The sequence below is a fragment of the Cydia fagiglandana genome, chromosome 19, assembly GCF_963556715.1.
Source record: "Cydia fagiglandana chromosome 19, ilCydFagi1.1, whole genome shotgun sequence".
Taxonomy (NCBI): Eukaryota; Metazoa; Arthropoda; class Insecta; order Lepidoptera; family Tortricidae; genus Cydia; species Cydia fagiglandana.
The window spans coordinates 12,270,700-12,285,269 of NC_085950.1; the positions used below are offsets into that span (position 1 = coordinate 12,270,700).

General features: G+C 43.4%; 1 protein-coding gene across 1 annotated transcript; it reads left to right on the top strand.

The window, feature by feature from the left end:
- Nucleotides 1-464: 464 nt before the first annotated feature.
- Nucleotides 465-3,621, top strand: LOC134674087 (uncharacterized). The gene has a single exon (XM_063532139.1). It carries the CDS (start codon nt 498-500, stop codon nt 3,369-3,371), a length of 2,874 nt encoding a protein of 957 aa, XP_063388209.1. The 5' UTR covers nt 465-497; the 3' UTR covers nt 3,372-3,621.
- Nucleotides 3,622-14,570: the final 10,949 nt, after the last annotated feature.

Genomic DNA, 14,570 nt, shown 5'->3' on the forward strand with positions numbered 1-14,570 from the left:
ATGGGCGCTGGTACGTCGGCCTTCCGTGGAAGGACGAAAACCGCCCCATGCCCGACTCCCGCCCAAACGCGCTTACCAGGATGAAGGGTATTGAGCGCAAAATGGGTAAGGATCCAGGATTCGCCGACAGGTACCGTGAAAGGGTCAGTCATTTGTTAGAAAATGATTACGCTAGGGAATTAACTAATACCGAGGTCACGCCGAAGACTTATTACTTACCTCATTTCGGCGTGGACAACCCCAACAAGCAAAAACTTCGTCTGGTCTTTGATGCTGCAAGTCAGGTAAGTGGTAGCTCGCTGAACGATTATTTGCTCACGGGACCTGACCTATTGTCATCACTTTTAGGTATAATGCTGCGCTTTCGGGAACACCCAATTGCAGTAACAGGTGACATTAGGGACATGTTCTTGAGGGTTAAGATCCAGCAAGACGACCACGACGCACTGAGGTTTCTGTGGAGAAATAACCCCACAGAAAATATAAGGACGTACGCGATGACGTCACTCATTTTCGGCGCAAATTGTGCTCCATTCGTCGCGCAATTTATTAAAAATAAAAACGCCCAGCGATTTGAATCGTCGTTTCCCGCCGCCGTCGATGCCATCGTCAACTCGCACTACATGGACGACTACATCGACAGCCTGCCCGACGAGGCGACAGCGATCGACATGGTAAGAAATGTCAGTGACATCCACAGGGCGGGCGGCTTTGAAATAAGAAATTGGACGAGCAACAGCGTCGCAGTTTTAAACAGCGTGCCAAAGGAGACCTTAGGTACTGCTGCTGTAAGGTTCAAAGTCGGCCAGCAACATGAAAGCGAGCGTACCTTGGGTCTCATTTGGTACCCGGCGGATGACATATTGGGCTTCGATTTGTCATTAAAACGTATACCGAGCGACGTCCTTGAAGGTGAGAATAGGCCTACAAAGCGTTTAATGCTAAGAGTAATTATGTCTATATTTGATGTACTAGGTTTCTTAGCACCCTTCACGATTCAAGGCCGAATCATGCTTCAAGAGGCTTGGCGCTTACAGGTGGATTGGGAGGATTACATTCCAGACCAGATATATCTAAAGTGGCGAAAGTGGGTTGACCTTCTAAAGGTAATTAAAGATATCCGTATACCTAGGTGGTACTGCACAGCCGCGCGCAATGCGGTAAGGGACAGCCAATTGGCGACAGCGCGTGCGGGCGAGATGCAAGATTGTGTGGATATCGAGGCAGAGGTACCTACCTCGCCCCCCGCGACCCACGCGCCTACGCACAGTGCTACGAAAGGCTACGACGGCGTAGCGGCATCTACATGTGCTACGACCGCATCGAGTAGTAAGTACTCATACTATAATAATTTACAGATGCATTTTTTTAGCGATGCATCTACTCAGGCGATGTCAGCTGTGGGCTATTGGCGCTGGGAGGATAACGGTACTATTTATGTTGCATTTATTGCAAGCAAAAGCAGAGTTATGCCGGTAAAACAGCTGACTATACCGAAGGCTGAGCTGCAAGCTGCATTGTTGTCGGCAAGACTAGCCAATGCAATTGGAAAGGAGCACAAACTGACGCCTATAAGGCGTTACTTCTGGTGTGACTCCTCAACTGTGATACATTGGATTCGCAATAAAAATCGTACGTATAAGGCCTTTGAAGCAAATCGTTTGGGGGAGATTGACGACCTTACCCGCGTTGACGAGTGGCGGTACATTTCTACGAAACTAAATGTTGCCGATTTAGCCACGCGGGACTCGTTTGATCTAGCCCTACAAAATGAGTGGTTCAAAGGTCCTTCTTTTTTATACGCTGACGAAAGTGAATGGCCTAAAGATATTATACCTACAAGTAACGAGGAGACAGGGGAATGCGTAGCAGTCGTCCAGGTGCGCGAGGAACCTGCATGCATTCCAGTGCCGGACCCACAGCGCTTCTCTTCGTGGCTTCGTCTCACCCGCGCCACGGCCACAGTGCTAAAGTTCATCGCCAGGTGCAAAGGCCAAGCGGCCGAGATCGACTGTGCTATGATGGAGCGTGCCGAGATATTTTTACTAAAACACGCGCAAAACGAGTCTTTTGGGGAAGACTTAGCCAGAATTAAGGCGCACGGGGCTTTACATCGCGCAAGTAAGCTATTAAAATTATCACCTATTTTAGATGAACATGACCTACTTCGCGTGGGCGGGCGCATTGACGCCGCATCAGATGTGCCTCTGGACGTCAAGAGACCCGTAATCCTGGACGGCCGTCATCAGGTAGCACGACTAATCGTCCGACATTACCATGTGAAAGCGGCCCATGGAAGTCAGGAGATGGTGGTTAACGAAATAAAGCAAAGGTATTGGGTAATTAAACTTAGACCTACTGTTAAACTCGTGACGTCAAGGTGCATGTTGTGCAGGATAATGAAGACCAGACCTCAGGTACCTCGCATGGGAGATCTGCCAGGGGCCAGAATAGAACACCATCAACGACCCTTTTTTCACTGTGGGTTGGACCTTTTTGGGCCAATGGAGGTCGCGGTGGGTCGCCGCAGAGAGAAAAGGTATGGTGTTCTATTCACATGCCTCACAGTACGGGCGATTCATATCGAGTTAGTTGCCTCCCTTACAACTGACTCACTTATCATGGCGTTGCGACGAATGGCGGCGCGGCGCGGCTGGCCGCGCCATCTGTACTCGGACAATGGAACTAATCTGAGGGGCGCCGACACAGAGCTGCGCCGGTCGATGGAGGCGCTAGACATGGACGTGCTAAAAGCTGAGGGGGTTAATAATAACATGGACTGGACTTTTATCCCCCCCGCCAGCCCCCATTGGGGTGGGGCGTGGGAGCGTTTAATACGCTCAGTAAAAACGGCTCTCAAAGTCGTTTTAAAAGAACGAGCACCAAGGGACGAAGTTTTGACCACATTTATGGCAGAAGTTGAGAACATGGTCAACGGTCGTCCATTGGTGCACGTGTCTGTCGATCCTGCTGACGGTGAGTCTCTTACGCCTAATCACTTCCTTTTAGGATCATCATCGCGACTCCCTCTTATAGGAGAGTTCGATGATTCTGATCTCAGCCTGAGGAAACTATGGCGGAAGGCGCAGAGGCTCGCTGACATGTTCTGGCAGAGGTGGCTAAGAGAAATCCTACCCACTCTCGTGCCCAGGACAAAATGGCTAGAGGAGCGGAAGCCGTTAAAGGTAGGAGATCTCGTTCTGATCGTGGATCCCAACTCTCCCCGTAATATGTGGCCGAAGGGGTTGATCACCCAGGTAATTCCTGGCGGAGACGGCCGCATCCGTTTAGTGGAGGTAAGGACGGCTACCGGGACTTACCGGCGATCCGCGGCTCGCATCGCTCCTATTCCCGTAAGTTTAGAGTGCTGAGTCAGCACTGGGGTGGGGAGTGTTAGCGATGCGCCCACTATACAAGTACTTATACCTATGTTTACCTATGTAACTAGATAGTTAAGTTTTATTTTAAGGAAACTTTGTCATATTAATTTAGATGCTAATGTCTAATACTTAAGGTTCAAAATTGTATGTCATATGTTATGCAAGTAATGTGCACTACGTTGCCATGCGCCGGCGGCAGTCCGCTGCTAGACGCGATCTATGTCACTCGACTGTATCCCCAAAAATCTAATTAAAGTTCAATGTTAAGTGTAACTTCGCATTTTCATTCCTCGTGCTAGTGCCTACCATCTACAGTCACGATCAGCACAGATATGGCCGCTAGGTGGCGACAGCGCCACGCGCGGCTTATGGCAAACCCCAAAATTGGGGTCGAACGGATGTACTTTTAGCTACCTGTAGCAACGCGACGAAATCGCGGAGTGAGCCACGCCTGCTGGTGCTAATAATGATGTTTAAGGCGAGCACACCGAGGCTTAGCGTTTTCACATTATCGGATGTCAGACACGACCAGTCGACCACAAACAAGTAAAAATTTAAAACCGGCCAAGTGCGAGTCGGACTCGCGCACGAAGGGTTCCGAAGCACGGGTGGAAGAAGAAGCGGAAAAAGAGTGGATACCATGCATTACGCAAAATACTTACAGCAAAAAAATCACGTTTGTTGTATGGGAGCCCTACTTAAATATTTATTTTATTATGTTTACTATCACGATACAACGATTTTTAGACGGCATTGTTGCTTTGCCATGGGCCAAAGTTGGAAGCTTGGGCTCGCCATAAAATAAACAATGGAGATTAGGGTCTTAGGCATCAAAATCATTTGAAAAAATCCATAATGTACGCCTCCATGAGGCTTGGAGGCGTATATTATGGATTTTCTCAAATTCCCAATGCCTTCCCAATATTCATCTCAGGATTCCTCATAAATTTTAAATCATTACGTCACCGATGACGCCCCATGATCATGACAGCCCACACTGTCAACTGTCATTGTCAGCGCCGACGCAGCGCCCAAGATGGCGGCACAAGGTCCAATGACCCGTCACCTCGCCCAGAGGTCGACCGGCGACAAAACCTTTACATTTTTGATAAATTAAACAAGTTTCTCCATACTGCAAAATTGTACCTAAGGTATTTGACCTTGTAATGATAACGACCAACGCTTAAAGTCGAAAATCCAACAACGCTTGATAAAAAGCGCCTTTTTTCACGCGCGTTGAAAAATCTCTCGTGCGAATGGGGCCTAAACTTTTCATAAACGGTAAATATGGTAGAAATTTCACAAGTATCAAGACCATAATAAGGCCAGCGCAAACCGGCGGAGCGTAGCGCAGATCACCGAGGAGCATTTACGCCGCGCAGCGCATACCGGCGAGGTAAAATCCCCGACATACCTCGAGCGCCCGTACAGTCCGGCGCTCGCGGTCGGCGCACCACGGAGCACTTCGGCGCAGGCCGGGGGATGCCGCGGCATGCCGCCGCGTGTACTCTATCACAAGGGATTAGTGACTAGTATGCACGAGTTCTCCCCCGTCGCCACGGCGCTACTCCGGCTCACTTGAGAGGCCTCGGCGCATGCCGCGGGATGCCGCCGCCTACCGCCGCGGTATCCTCTGGCGTGCTCCTCGATGCCGCGGAGTAACAATCCTCCGTGATGCTCCTGAAGGTAATTGAAATAGGGAAGAAAATACATTGATAATTTTAAAGTGATCTGCGCTGCGCTCCGCCGGTTTGCGCAGGCCTTTAATCCATGTTCTGTGGTGTTGTCACGTACTGATTTCTAAAAGCTACTTTTTATTTTGCGCTGCAGACTATCTGTGGTCTGACTATGCTAGCTTCTGCCCGCGACTTCGTCTGCGTGGAATGATGATGATCGATAAAAACTACCCTATGTCCTATCCCGGGCCTCAAACTATCTCCATACCAAAAGTGTGGAAGCGTCTATGTACGGTCAATGAATTTTATTTCAGTACCATTACGTACCTTGTCCTCCTGACTTGACATTAATGAGGTATGAGGTCCCTAGCATAAACTAGGAATCCTCTAGACCGAGTTTAGAGCAATTATATCATGCAACCGATGATGCCAAAAATGCGGGGGTGCGCGGGACGAGGTGAGCGAAATCCCGTGCCGTGATTGGTCCGTTCAAACTTTCGACTCGAACGTAACTGCGTATGCGTGGCAGTGGGGGTAGCGCGACTATGCTCAGTCTAGAGGATGTTTTGTCTGTGGGTCCCTAGCTACTTTCATATATATTGTCACTGTGACAAGGTACGAAATGCTACTGAAATAAACTTCTTTGACTGTACGTCATAATAATATTTTCATGTGAATATGACGTTTATGTCGTCGCTTTGTTTTACTTTTGTCGGGGATTTTAATAAAGTAGGCTATGTCGGCTCCATAAAACACTGCCAGACTTACAAAGTTTCAAACCGCTTTGCGTTCTGTAGGGGGCTTAAGTTTCAAGATGAAATCTGCTCATATTTTCGGCTAATGTATTATTTATTTTTACATTTTGGGATCCTTTTATCGGCTTTTTCGTCGTTTCGGTCGTTTCGTGTCGTTATGTTGTTCCAATCGCTTTTTAAGCTCCTGCCTACCGGTATAAATGAACCTGAGTTTATTGGGTGGCTTCCAAATTTTTTGTACAAAAATGTAGAGATGCCACGAATATTCGGCAACTATTCGGTGTTCGGCCTATTCGGCCACTTTGCCGAATATGCGGTATTCGGCCGAATATTGCCTACTATTCGGCCGAATACCGAATATCTGTTGCACCTACCTAAAATGAAAAATTACACAAAAAAATAACCAAAAACTAGGTATACTTAAAATTTAAAATGTATTCTTGGAAAGTAGTTAAATACAAAGGCACGTTTTTGAGCATTCGTGGATACAAAATATTTTATTCTTATCATGAGTCTGATTTGATTGACTCTACTAAATTCATTAATACTGTTTATCATAAAATTATGTCCTAGCAAACGTTGTGCTTTGTTGGCGAACAGTTTTTTCATTATAATTGTGACTCTAAATGTCCGCATGTCATGCTGAATATTCGGTATTCGGCCGAGAGAGTGGCCGAATATTCGGTATTCGGTATTCGGCCAAATTCACTATTCGGGGCATCTCTACAAAAATGTATTTGATAATATACATACGCGCTATATATAAAATATCATACGCGCTACCCGTATCTGGACGATAAAAAGAAGTAAGTTTTTATACACAAAACAAAAGTGCCTAAAAGGGTGCGATTTAAAAAAAAATCCTCAATCTTATTAACTTGATCGGTATTGCTCCGATTCTGTTCTGTGTGTGTGTCAATAACCCAAAACGCAAAATCTGAGATAAAAATTGTAAATCGCTCTATTACAGTATTCTAAATTCCACCTACCTAATACTGGTCAGAAGTGGTTAGGTTACTGAGCCAAAAGCAAACGAGTGCGTGATAACAAAGCCGGTGCGTTTGCGCATCCGAAATGCGCGATCAAGATGCGCCTGGCCCGGTATTATGTAGATCTTTTACACAATGCTTCTAAACTCTCGTATTCTGTGCACGTGCAATGAAATTGATTTTGCGAAATCTAAACAAAGAGTTTTTTTTAAAGAACTTATAAAAACTGAGGATTAAACAAAGCTTCTTCTATAAATATACTCGGCTAAAGATGAAATTCGCGGTCATATTAACGTCTGATAGTCTGATGGTTAATGTTAGTAACATAATAAAGTTGTCTTTCCTACCGAACATTTCAACAGGATTCTGAAACTTATTAAAGCGCTTAACCTAGCATCACAACAAATAAGAATCATCAGGTTAGGTAATAATCTCATAGTATACAAAATATGGTTGCTTGGATGGTTCTAAGGTTTATTTATTCAACATACATACCTATATTACCTTTCTATTGGGATGTGCTGAAAGTGAGTAGACGTACAATATAGGTTTTAGAAAAATGGTTATGTTATGTTACTTATATGTATACTCATGTAACTTTGTAAATGCGAACGAATGTACACAATACCAGCTTCGCCCGATATTTTAATGCTGGTCGAACGTGGAATTTTAATAAACCTTTGTTCGGGATTTTGGCAATAATTCAATGGAATACGAATGGAAAAAACTCGTTAGGAGGTCGTGGTCGCCCACTGTGGGAAAGGTAGCCTAAATTATTATGTTCGGAAACGCCTCTTTTTACCATATCTAATATTATTTAATACCTTTTTAAGTTGATAATAATGAGTTTCAAAGTCGGTTCCTTTTTTGTAACACCGCAACTCTGAAAGGAAATTAACTAATGTAAATTTTAATGAAATCGACAGGCTATTTTTAGGGTTCCGTACCCAAAGGGTAAAACGGGACCCTATTACTAAGACTTCGCTGTCCGTCCGTCCATCCGTCCGTCCGTCCGTCTGTCCGTCTGTCTGTCACCAGGCTGTATCTCACGAACCGTGATAGCTAGATAGTTGAAATTTTCACAGATGATGTATTTCTGTTGCCGCTATAACAACAAATACTAAAAACAGAATAAAATAAAGATTTAAGTGGGGCTCCCATACAGCCGACGTGATGATTTTTGACCAAAGTTAAGCAACGTCGGGCGTGGTCAGTACTTGGATGGGTGACCGTTTTCTTTTTGCATTTTTTTCCGTTTTTTTTTTGCTTTATGGTACGGAACCCTTCGTGCGCGAGTCCGACTCGCACTTGCCCGGTTTTTTACATAACTAGCTTTAACTGAACAAGAAATTGAAGAAGTATAAATATAATATACGCCGTTTTATTAAATGTAGCTATGGGCATTTTTTGTCTTTGAAACGGGCCGCCTGCAAACATTGCCTGGCATGAAAAAACTTATATACTTACTTAACTCTCAGTCAAAAACTTTAAATACTCGGACAGACAGACAGACGGACAGACATGACGATTCTATAAGGGTTCCGTTTTTTGCCATTTGGCTACGGAACCCTAAAAAGCTTCAAAAAGATATTGTACTAATCACAGTGCGTACCTACCTGGTGACCCATATGTGGAGCATGGACATATTATTGAAGTAATTTACTTGGACTTACGAGGATATTGATACATTTTGTATGGTGACTGTTAACGTGATAAGCAGGCTGTGCTGTAGTTATCTCCACATACAGGGTGTTAATTTAGTCACCTGCAACAATTTACGGGGTGAATATGTAAGTCATACAGCAAGCCTATTATGGATCGCTTTATCCACATTTATCCACGTGATAAAACAACTGTCACTTTTTAACTCTGCGGTATAGAAAGAGACGGACACCGTTTTATCACGCTGTCACGTAGACAAGAACGACCATCATATCCGTACTGAGCAACTTTTACTCTCAGACAATTGAATATCAACATCAGCCAGCCAAAATGTATGAGAGTCAATTTTTTTTTCGCGATTTCGGGGTTGACAGACTTCTTCTTCCTCGATTCCTCATGACTGAGGGTCGCGACCACATCAGGTCGTTATTTTGTGCACCAAGGCTCTCCATTCTGCACGATTTTCCGCTTTCCTAATAATAGGTGACTGTGTAGATCCCTGGCAGGCCTTCTTTACAGTGTCCACCCAGCGGGTTGGTCAAAAGTTGCTCAGTATGAATGATCTAAGATATAATATATACATACATACATATAATCACGCCTATTTCCCGGAAGGGTAGGCAGAGACCACGGATTTCCACTTGCTACGATCCTGACATACCTCTTACGCTTCCTTCACATTCATAACATTCCTCATACACGCTCGCCGGTTTAGGGTGCTCTTGACCTGGCCTTTCTTCAGGATTTCCCCGATAGATATATATAAAGATATAGATAATATTATTCACCCCGTAAATTATTGCAGGTGACTAAATGAAAACCCATATAGCTACGATCGATCAACAGACTGATTGCTACATCGGTTTGGTATCACACCCAACGTCCGCCGTATAAGGCCGCGTCCTTGCGCCGTCAACTGCTGGACATTCTACTGTCGGTGAACGGGCCGAGTTCCGAAGAAAGTATACGGGGCTTAGCCAATCCAAATCGCCAAACAGAAAAAAAATATCGGTATGACAGATGCTATGGATAAGTTTCGATTTTGCATGTTCTATCGATTATCATCTTGGCTAGGCCCCCAGGCCGCATACCCAACATACCAATCGCTTACGCTCCGTAGCGATCGAAACGCAACTGACACTGTCGCACTAATATGGAAGAGTGATAGAGGCACAAAGCGTTTCGTTATCGAAGCGCTAATAGCGATAGTCACCTTGGCTAGCAGGATGGCAGGTCGTCTAATTCACAAATCTCTTATCTCCTTCAAATTGACTTAATCGCGTATAATTCAGTTTTTTAATTTTCCTCCGACGTTTCGAGGACGCCGTCGTCCCCGTTGTGCTGTTATGCTGTTGGTGGTGGTTTTCTGTGACCACGGGGATAACGCCATCCTCGGAGGTAAATTTAAAAATACTTATGTGGCCAAGCCATTGCGTTGATGGACAATTTGCAGTAAGTCACAACACTGCAACAAAAAGCTTTCAAAAATATTGCAAGTAAAACAAAAACATAATGGTTTTCGGTACCTACGAGACATCATAAAAAACCCCGTAGGCATCTAATTCTAAAAATAATCGCTATACAGGTCACCAGAGTAGTTTTAGCGCAAAACGAGTAAAACGGCAATGATCTATAAAGGGCGGTAATCTCGCGATCGCGCGATAATTAAAAGCGGCACGATTTATGCGCCCGCGCCGCGGGCCGCTCGTTACGCGGCAAAAAGGAGGTTAAATATGATTCATAATAAAATAAGACTATTAAAAAAATACCCGTGATTAAAATATAGTAGCGCCATCTAGAGACTTAAAAACCTATCTAAGAAGCCGCTTGTTACGCGCTGCAAAAAGAAAAGAGGTAATAAATATGATACACAATAATTAGGACCCCTATTCGACAAGCGACGTTTGACGTATCGTGTTGATATCCCGTTGATGTGGGAAAAATCATAAGTTCTCGAATACGTACAATGTCAAAATTTGACATTAACAATCCACAGTTACGTTGACAAGCAAACCAAACCGAACCACCCTTAGTTTAGAGTTGAGTTTTGGTTTTACCAAACGATATTATCCACCGTTGATGGAATCATAACTCAGTATGCGATAAAATCAACTGTTGATTTGACGTGGATGCGAAATCTGACAGTTGTACGTGTCGAATTTGGCCCTAGTTCATTGTCAGAAAATTCATATTTTTGAAACAAACTTTAATCCATGACTGAAGGTACTTTTTAACCGACTTCCATTTCATAGAAGGAGGAGGTTCTGTATTCGGTTGTGGCTATTTTTTTTTTTTTTTCTATGTACGTTCACCGATTACTCCGACATCCGTGGTCCGATTTGAGTAATTCTTTTTTTGTTTGAAAGGAGCTACCTCCGAGTTGGTCCCATTTTAATTTGGTTCTGTTCTGATGATGGAATCCATGAGGAATTGAGGGAACTCCTCAATTTTTAAAGGCACATGCATGGTGATTTGGGTGTTTTCTTAAGCAACTCGAGCATTTTCTCCCGAAAATCACCACTTTGATGAAGTAGACCTGATGATGATGATTGTTTTGATGATAATGATGATGATTTTTTGAAATGTAGTATGTTCAGCGATTACTCCGGCACCTGTGATCCGATTTGAGTAATTCTTTTTTTGTTTGGAAGGAGTTACCTCCAAGGTGTTTCCGTATTATTTTTGGTTCTGGTCTGATGATGGAATCCATGAGGAATTGAGGGAACTCCTCAGTTTTTAACGGCACGTGTAAAGTGATTTCGGTGTTTTCTAAAGTAACTCGAGCATTTGCTTCCGAAAACCGCCAATTTGATGTAGTGCAAGTGTAGCCCTACCACGAGTTTGACATTGACATATTCGCTAAGTTAGCGACGCTAACGTCTTCGTAACTTACTTTTTATGCATCTCGCTCGCATTAATATGCCAGTACGAGCGAGATGCAAAGAAAGTAAGTTACACACACGCTAGCGAATAAATCAATGTCAAACTCTTGGTAAGCTGGTAAGGCTACTGATCGGGGGTTAGGGTTAGGAGTTAAAGGGGTCGGGGAATGGCGGTTGAAGGGCTGTTGGTTCAGGGTCGAGGGGTTGATGGATCAGGGGTTGATGCGCTGTGAGGTAGAGTTATCGGGGGGTTGAGGGATTGGGTCAGTGGCGGGGCGGAGGATGGATTTAGTGTAGTGACAGGAATTATAATTTCCCAGACGGACTCGAGAAAATTCCTGATTACATATTTATTAAAGTAGGTACACGCATTTAATGTTAATCATGATGTTGTTTTTCATTCATGCGTCGCGCTCTTAACAATGCATTAAAACTAAAAATGGAAAAATAAAAACTTTTTACAAAAAAAAGAAAACCGACTTCAAAAAGGATGAAATAAAATATTATCCTTTTTAAGTCTATGCGTTACCAACTGATATGTTTGAAGTCGGTGCCAAGCCAAGTAGTAACAATACCCGTCAAAAATAATCAGCTTTATGACTATAAATCCCATTAGAACTGTACTAATAACTATTATAAATGTGTAAGTAATTCTGTCTGCCTCTTTGTCGCCTTTTCATGGCTAAACAACTGAACCGATTTAGGTGAAATTTGGCAACAAGGTAAATTCTTTGAATTGTTTTATATTTTGAAATGTAGTCCTCTGAATAAGGGACGGGAAATAACTCAGTCCCAATCCCACGCTTGCGTGCCGACAAACATGGTACGGACTGTGCCAAGAACGTTTGATCGTGTGTTCAGGTACAGTCGACGTCAAAGATATGTTTACACTTTTGCACCATACTCCTTTGTAATAAGACGAAAAGTGTAAACATACTTTTAACGTTGACTGTACCTACAAAAAGTACGTTCATTGTGGTCGTGTAAGGCAATCCAACGTACATACTTATTGAATCGTACCAAAATCATGGCAGGTATGCTTCATAAGTTGGCTTGGCACCGACTTCAAACATATCAGTTGGTAACGCATAGACTTAAAAAGGATAATATTTTATTTCATCCTTTTTGAAGTCGGTTTTCTTTTTTTTGTAAAAAGTTTTTTCTTTAAATAGGCAACTAATACTCGTCGATACAATTCTAAGAAACTTAAACACAAATGAGGTTGCGTTGTTTTATCACACAACTCAAATGGCCACCTCCTGTGTCCAACATCAGATCAGTTCGATCATCATAATATTGCATTGTCACCCAATACACTATACAGGGCATCCCACGGCCACATGGAGGGAAAGTACCCTGAATATTGTAGATGGAACATTTTACTGAAAGAAGACATTATTTTAATTTAAAAAACAATTTAAACTGCATTCATAAATTTTTAAACATTTACATGGTTGAACTTGTGAAGTTTCAGTTCAATCGAACAATTGGGAAGTGGGTCTACTTTTGATTGCAAGATTTGATCCTACCGTATATACAGACATACAAACATGAAAGTAAAATAGCTTGTAATAAATAGAAATCCTATAATTACTAGTGCATCCCTAAAAGCTGACGCTGACTAAAGGTGACTCACGCTAGACCGGACCTTACGGCGCTTACTTTTCTATGACATGACAGGCGATCGAGTGATGCTTTCCATAGAAAACGATGTGCTGGAAGCTCCGGCCCGGACACGGCCCGGACACGGCCCGGCCTACCGTGGGTCATTCTTTAATCGCGGGCAACTAGCGATCTAAGATCATATTTATGGAACCCATGTTCGAATCTGTATCGATTTCGCAGACCTAGCCCGCACCTGTCCGATAACACATGATGAATGCGTACGCGCAGGTCTTGTTGCTATTGATTATGCGCGTGCGACTCGTGCGGCGCCAGTATTACTTGACCTTAAGCGAGAAGGTGGTACCGGCCTCAAAATATTTAAAAAAAAAACTGCGGGTTGCACTCCGGGAGTGCCGGCAGAAGTGAAAACTCAATGACATTGTAACAGTTTTCGATAGGTCACGTGTCCGTCTTACGCTCTCGCGAGTTTAACATTTTTTCCCCATCACAAAAAGTGCACAGCGCCGCTAAAGAAGTTTTCACTTCAAAAAGTTGCATAGGATGGATATCATTGGCGTGACAAAACAGATACAACACTTTTGAACACCACACGAATGAAAAACCAACACTGTGTTTTTGTAAACGCGAAAGTGACACATAACACGCCAAAAACGCGATCATAGAATCGCCACAGATCCAACTTAGAATGGTGCAGATGTAAATTAAAAGCAAAATATTACATACTTTGCTAATCCGCGTAAACGATAAAGTGCTAGTCAATCAGTGCTAACCCGTTATACTTACTTGCGTATTTTTTACATGCAATTAATGTTCCCACCCTCCCACCGCAAAAATAAACACCTGAAAACCACACCGTAAAGTAACGCCTGATTTTATTCACTATTTGGTGCAGATGTCTTGAACTGAATTTTGTATTTAGAAAGATGATGTCCGTCAGACCAATTTTTGGCGTGACGTGCCTGAGAAATAAGGTCATAAAAACGGAAATTTGGAAAGTGCTCGTATACAGACTCTGCAAGTGATCAGAATGGCATTACGGCTTGTTTTAAAATTAACGCCAAGCACTACAACTCATGGTCGAGTTATGGTGACACTTCTGGCAGGACTCTACTTTTAAATGGCTTTTAGATATTTTTATGAGTAAAATATTGAAATTTTAAATACTTGCAACGACCGTTCATCCTAATTGAAGTTTTTGCGTAGGATTTTTTTATTACGATTTAAAATTTTCGACGTTTATCTAATGTGACTGCTAGGTATAGTTATGGGCCAGTATATAGTAATTGGTCACTCCTTACAAGACAGAAAGAAACAAGCCAATTGAAACCTTATTACTACCTATATACTTGCATCAAAAATAATCTGACTTCGCGTCAAAAGTATCTTCCATCCTCTAACACAGTGGTCGGCAACCTTTTAGCAGCCAAGGGCCACATAGTAGTTAACGGAGGTGACGCGGGCCGTACTTTGTTAATATTTATGACTTTATGAGACATTGTCGTTTGTCACTATTACATACAAAATAGCCAAGGCGGCACTCGGGCCGCAAGTGACAGGTTCACAAGCCGCATGCGGCCCGCGGGCCGCAGGTTGCCGACCG

Coding starts and splice junctions, on each gene's coding strand:
- LOC134674087 (XM_063532139.1), top strand. CDS start 498: ATGACGTCACTCATTTTCGGCGCAAATTGTGCTCCATTCGTCGCGCAA.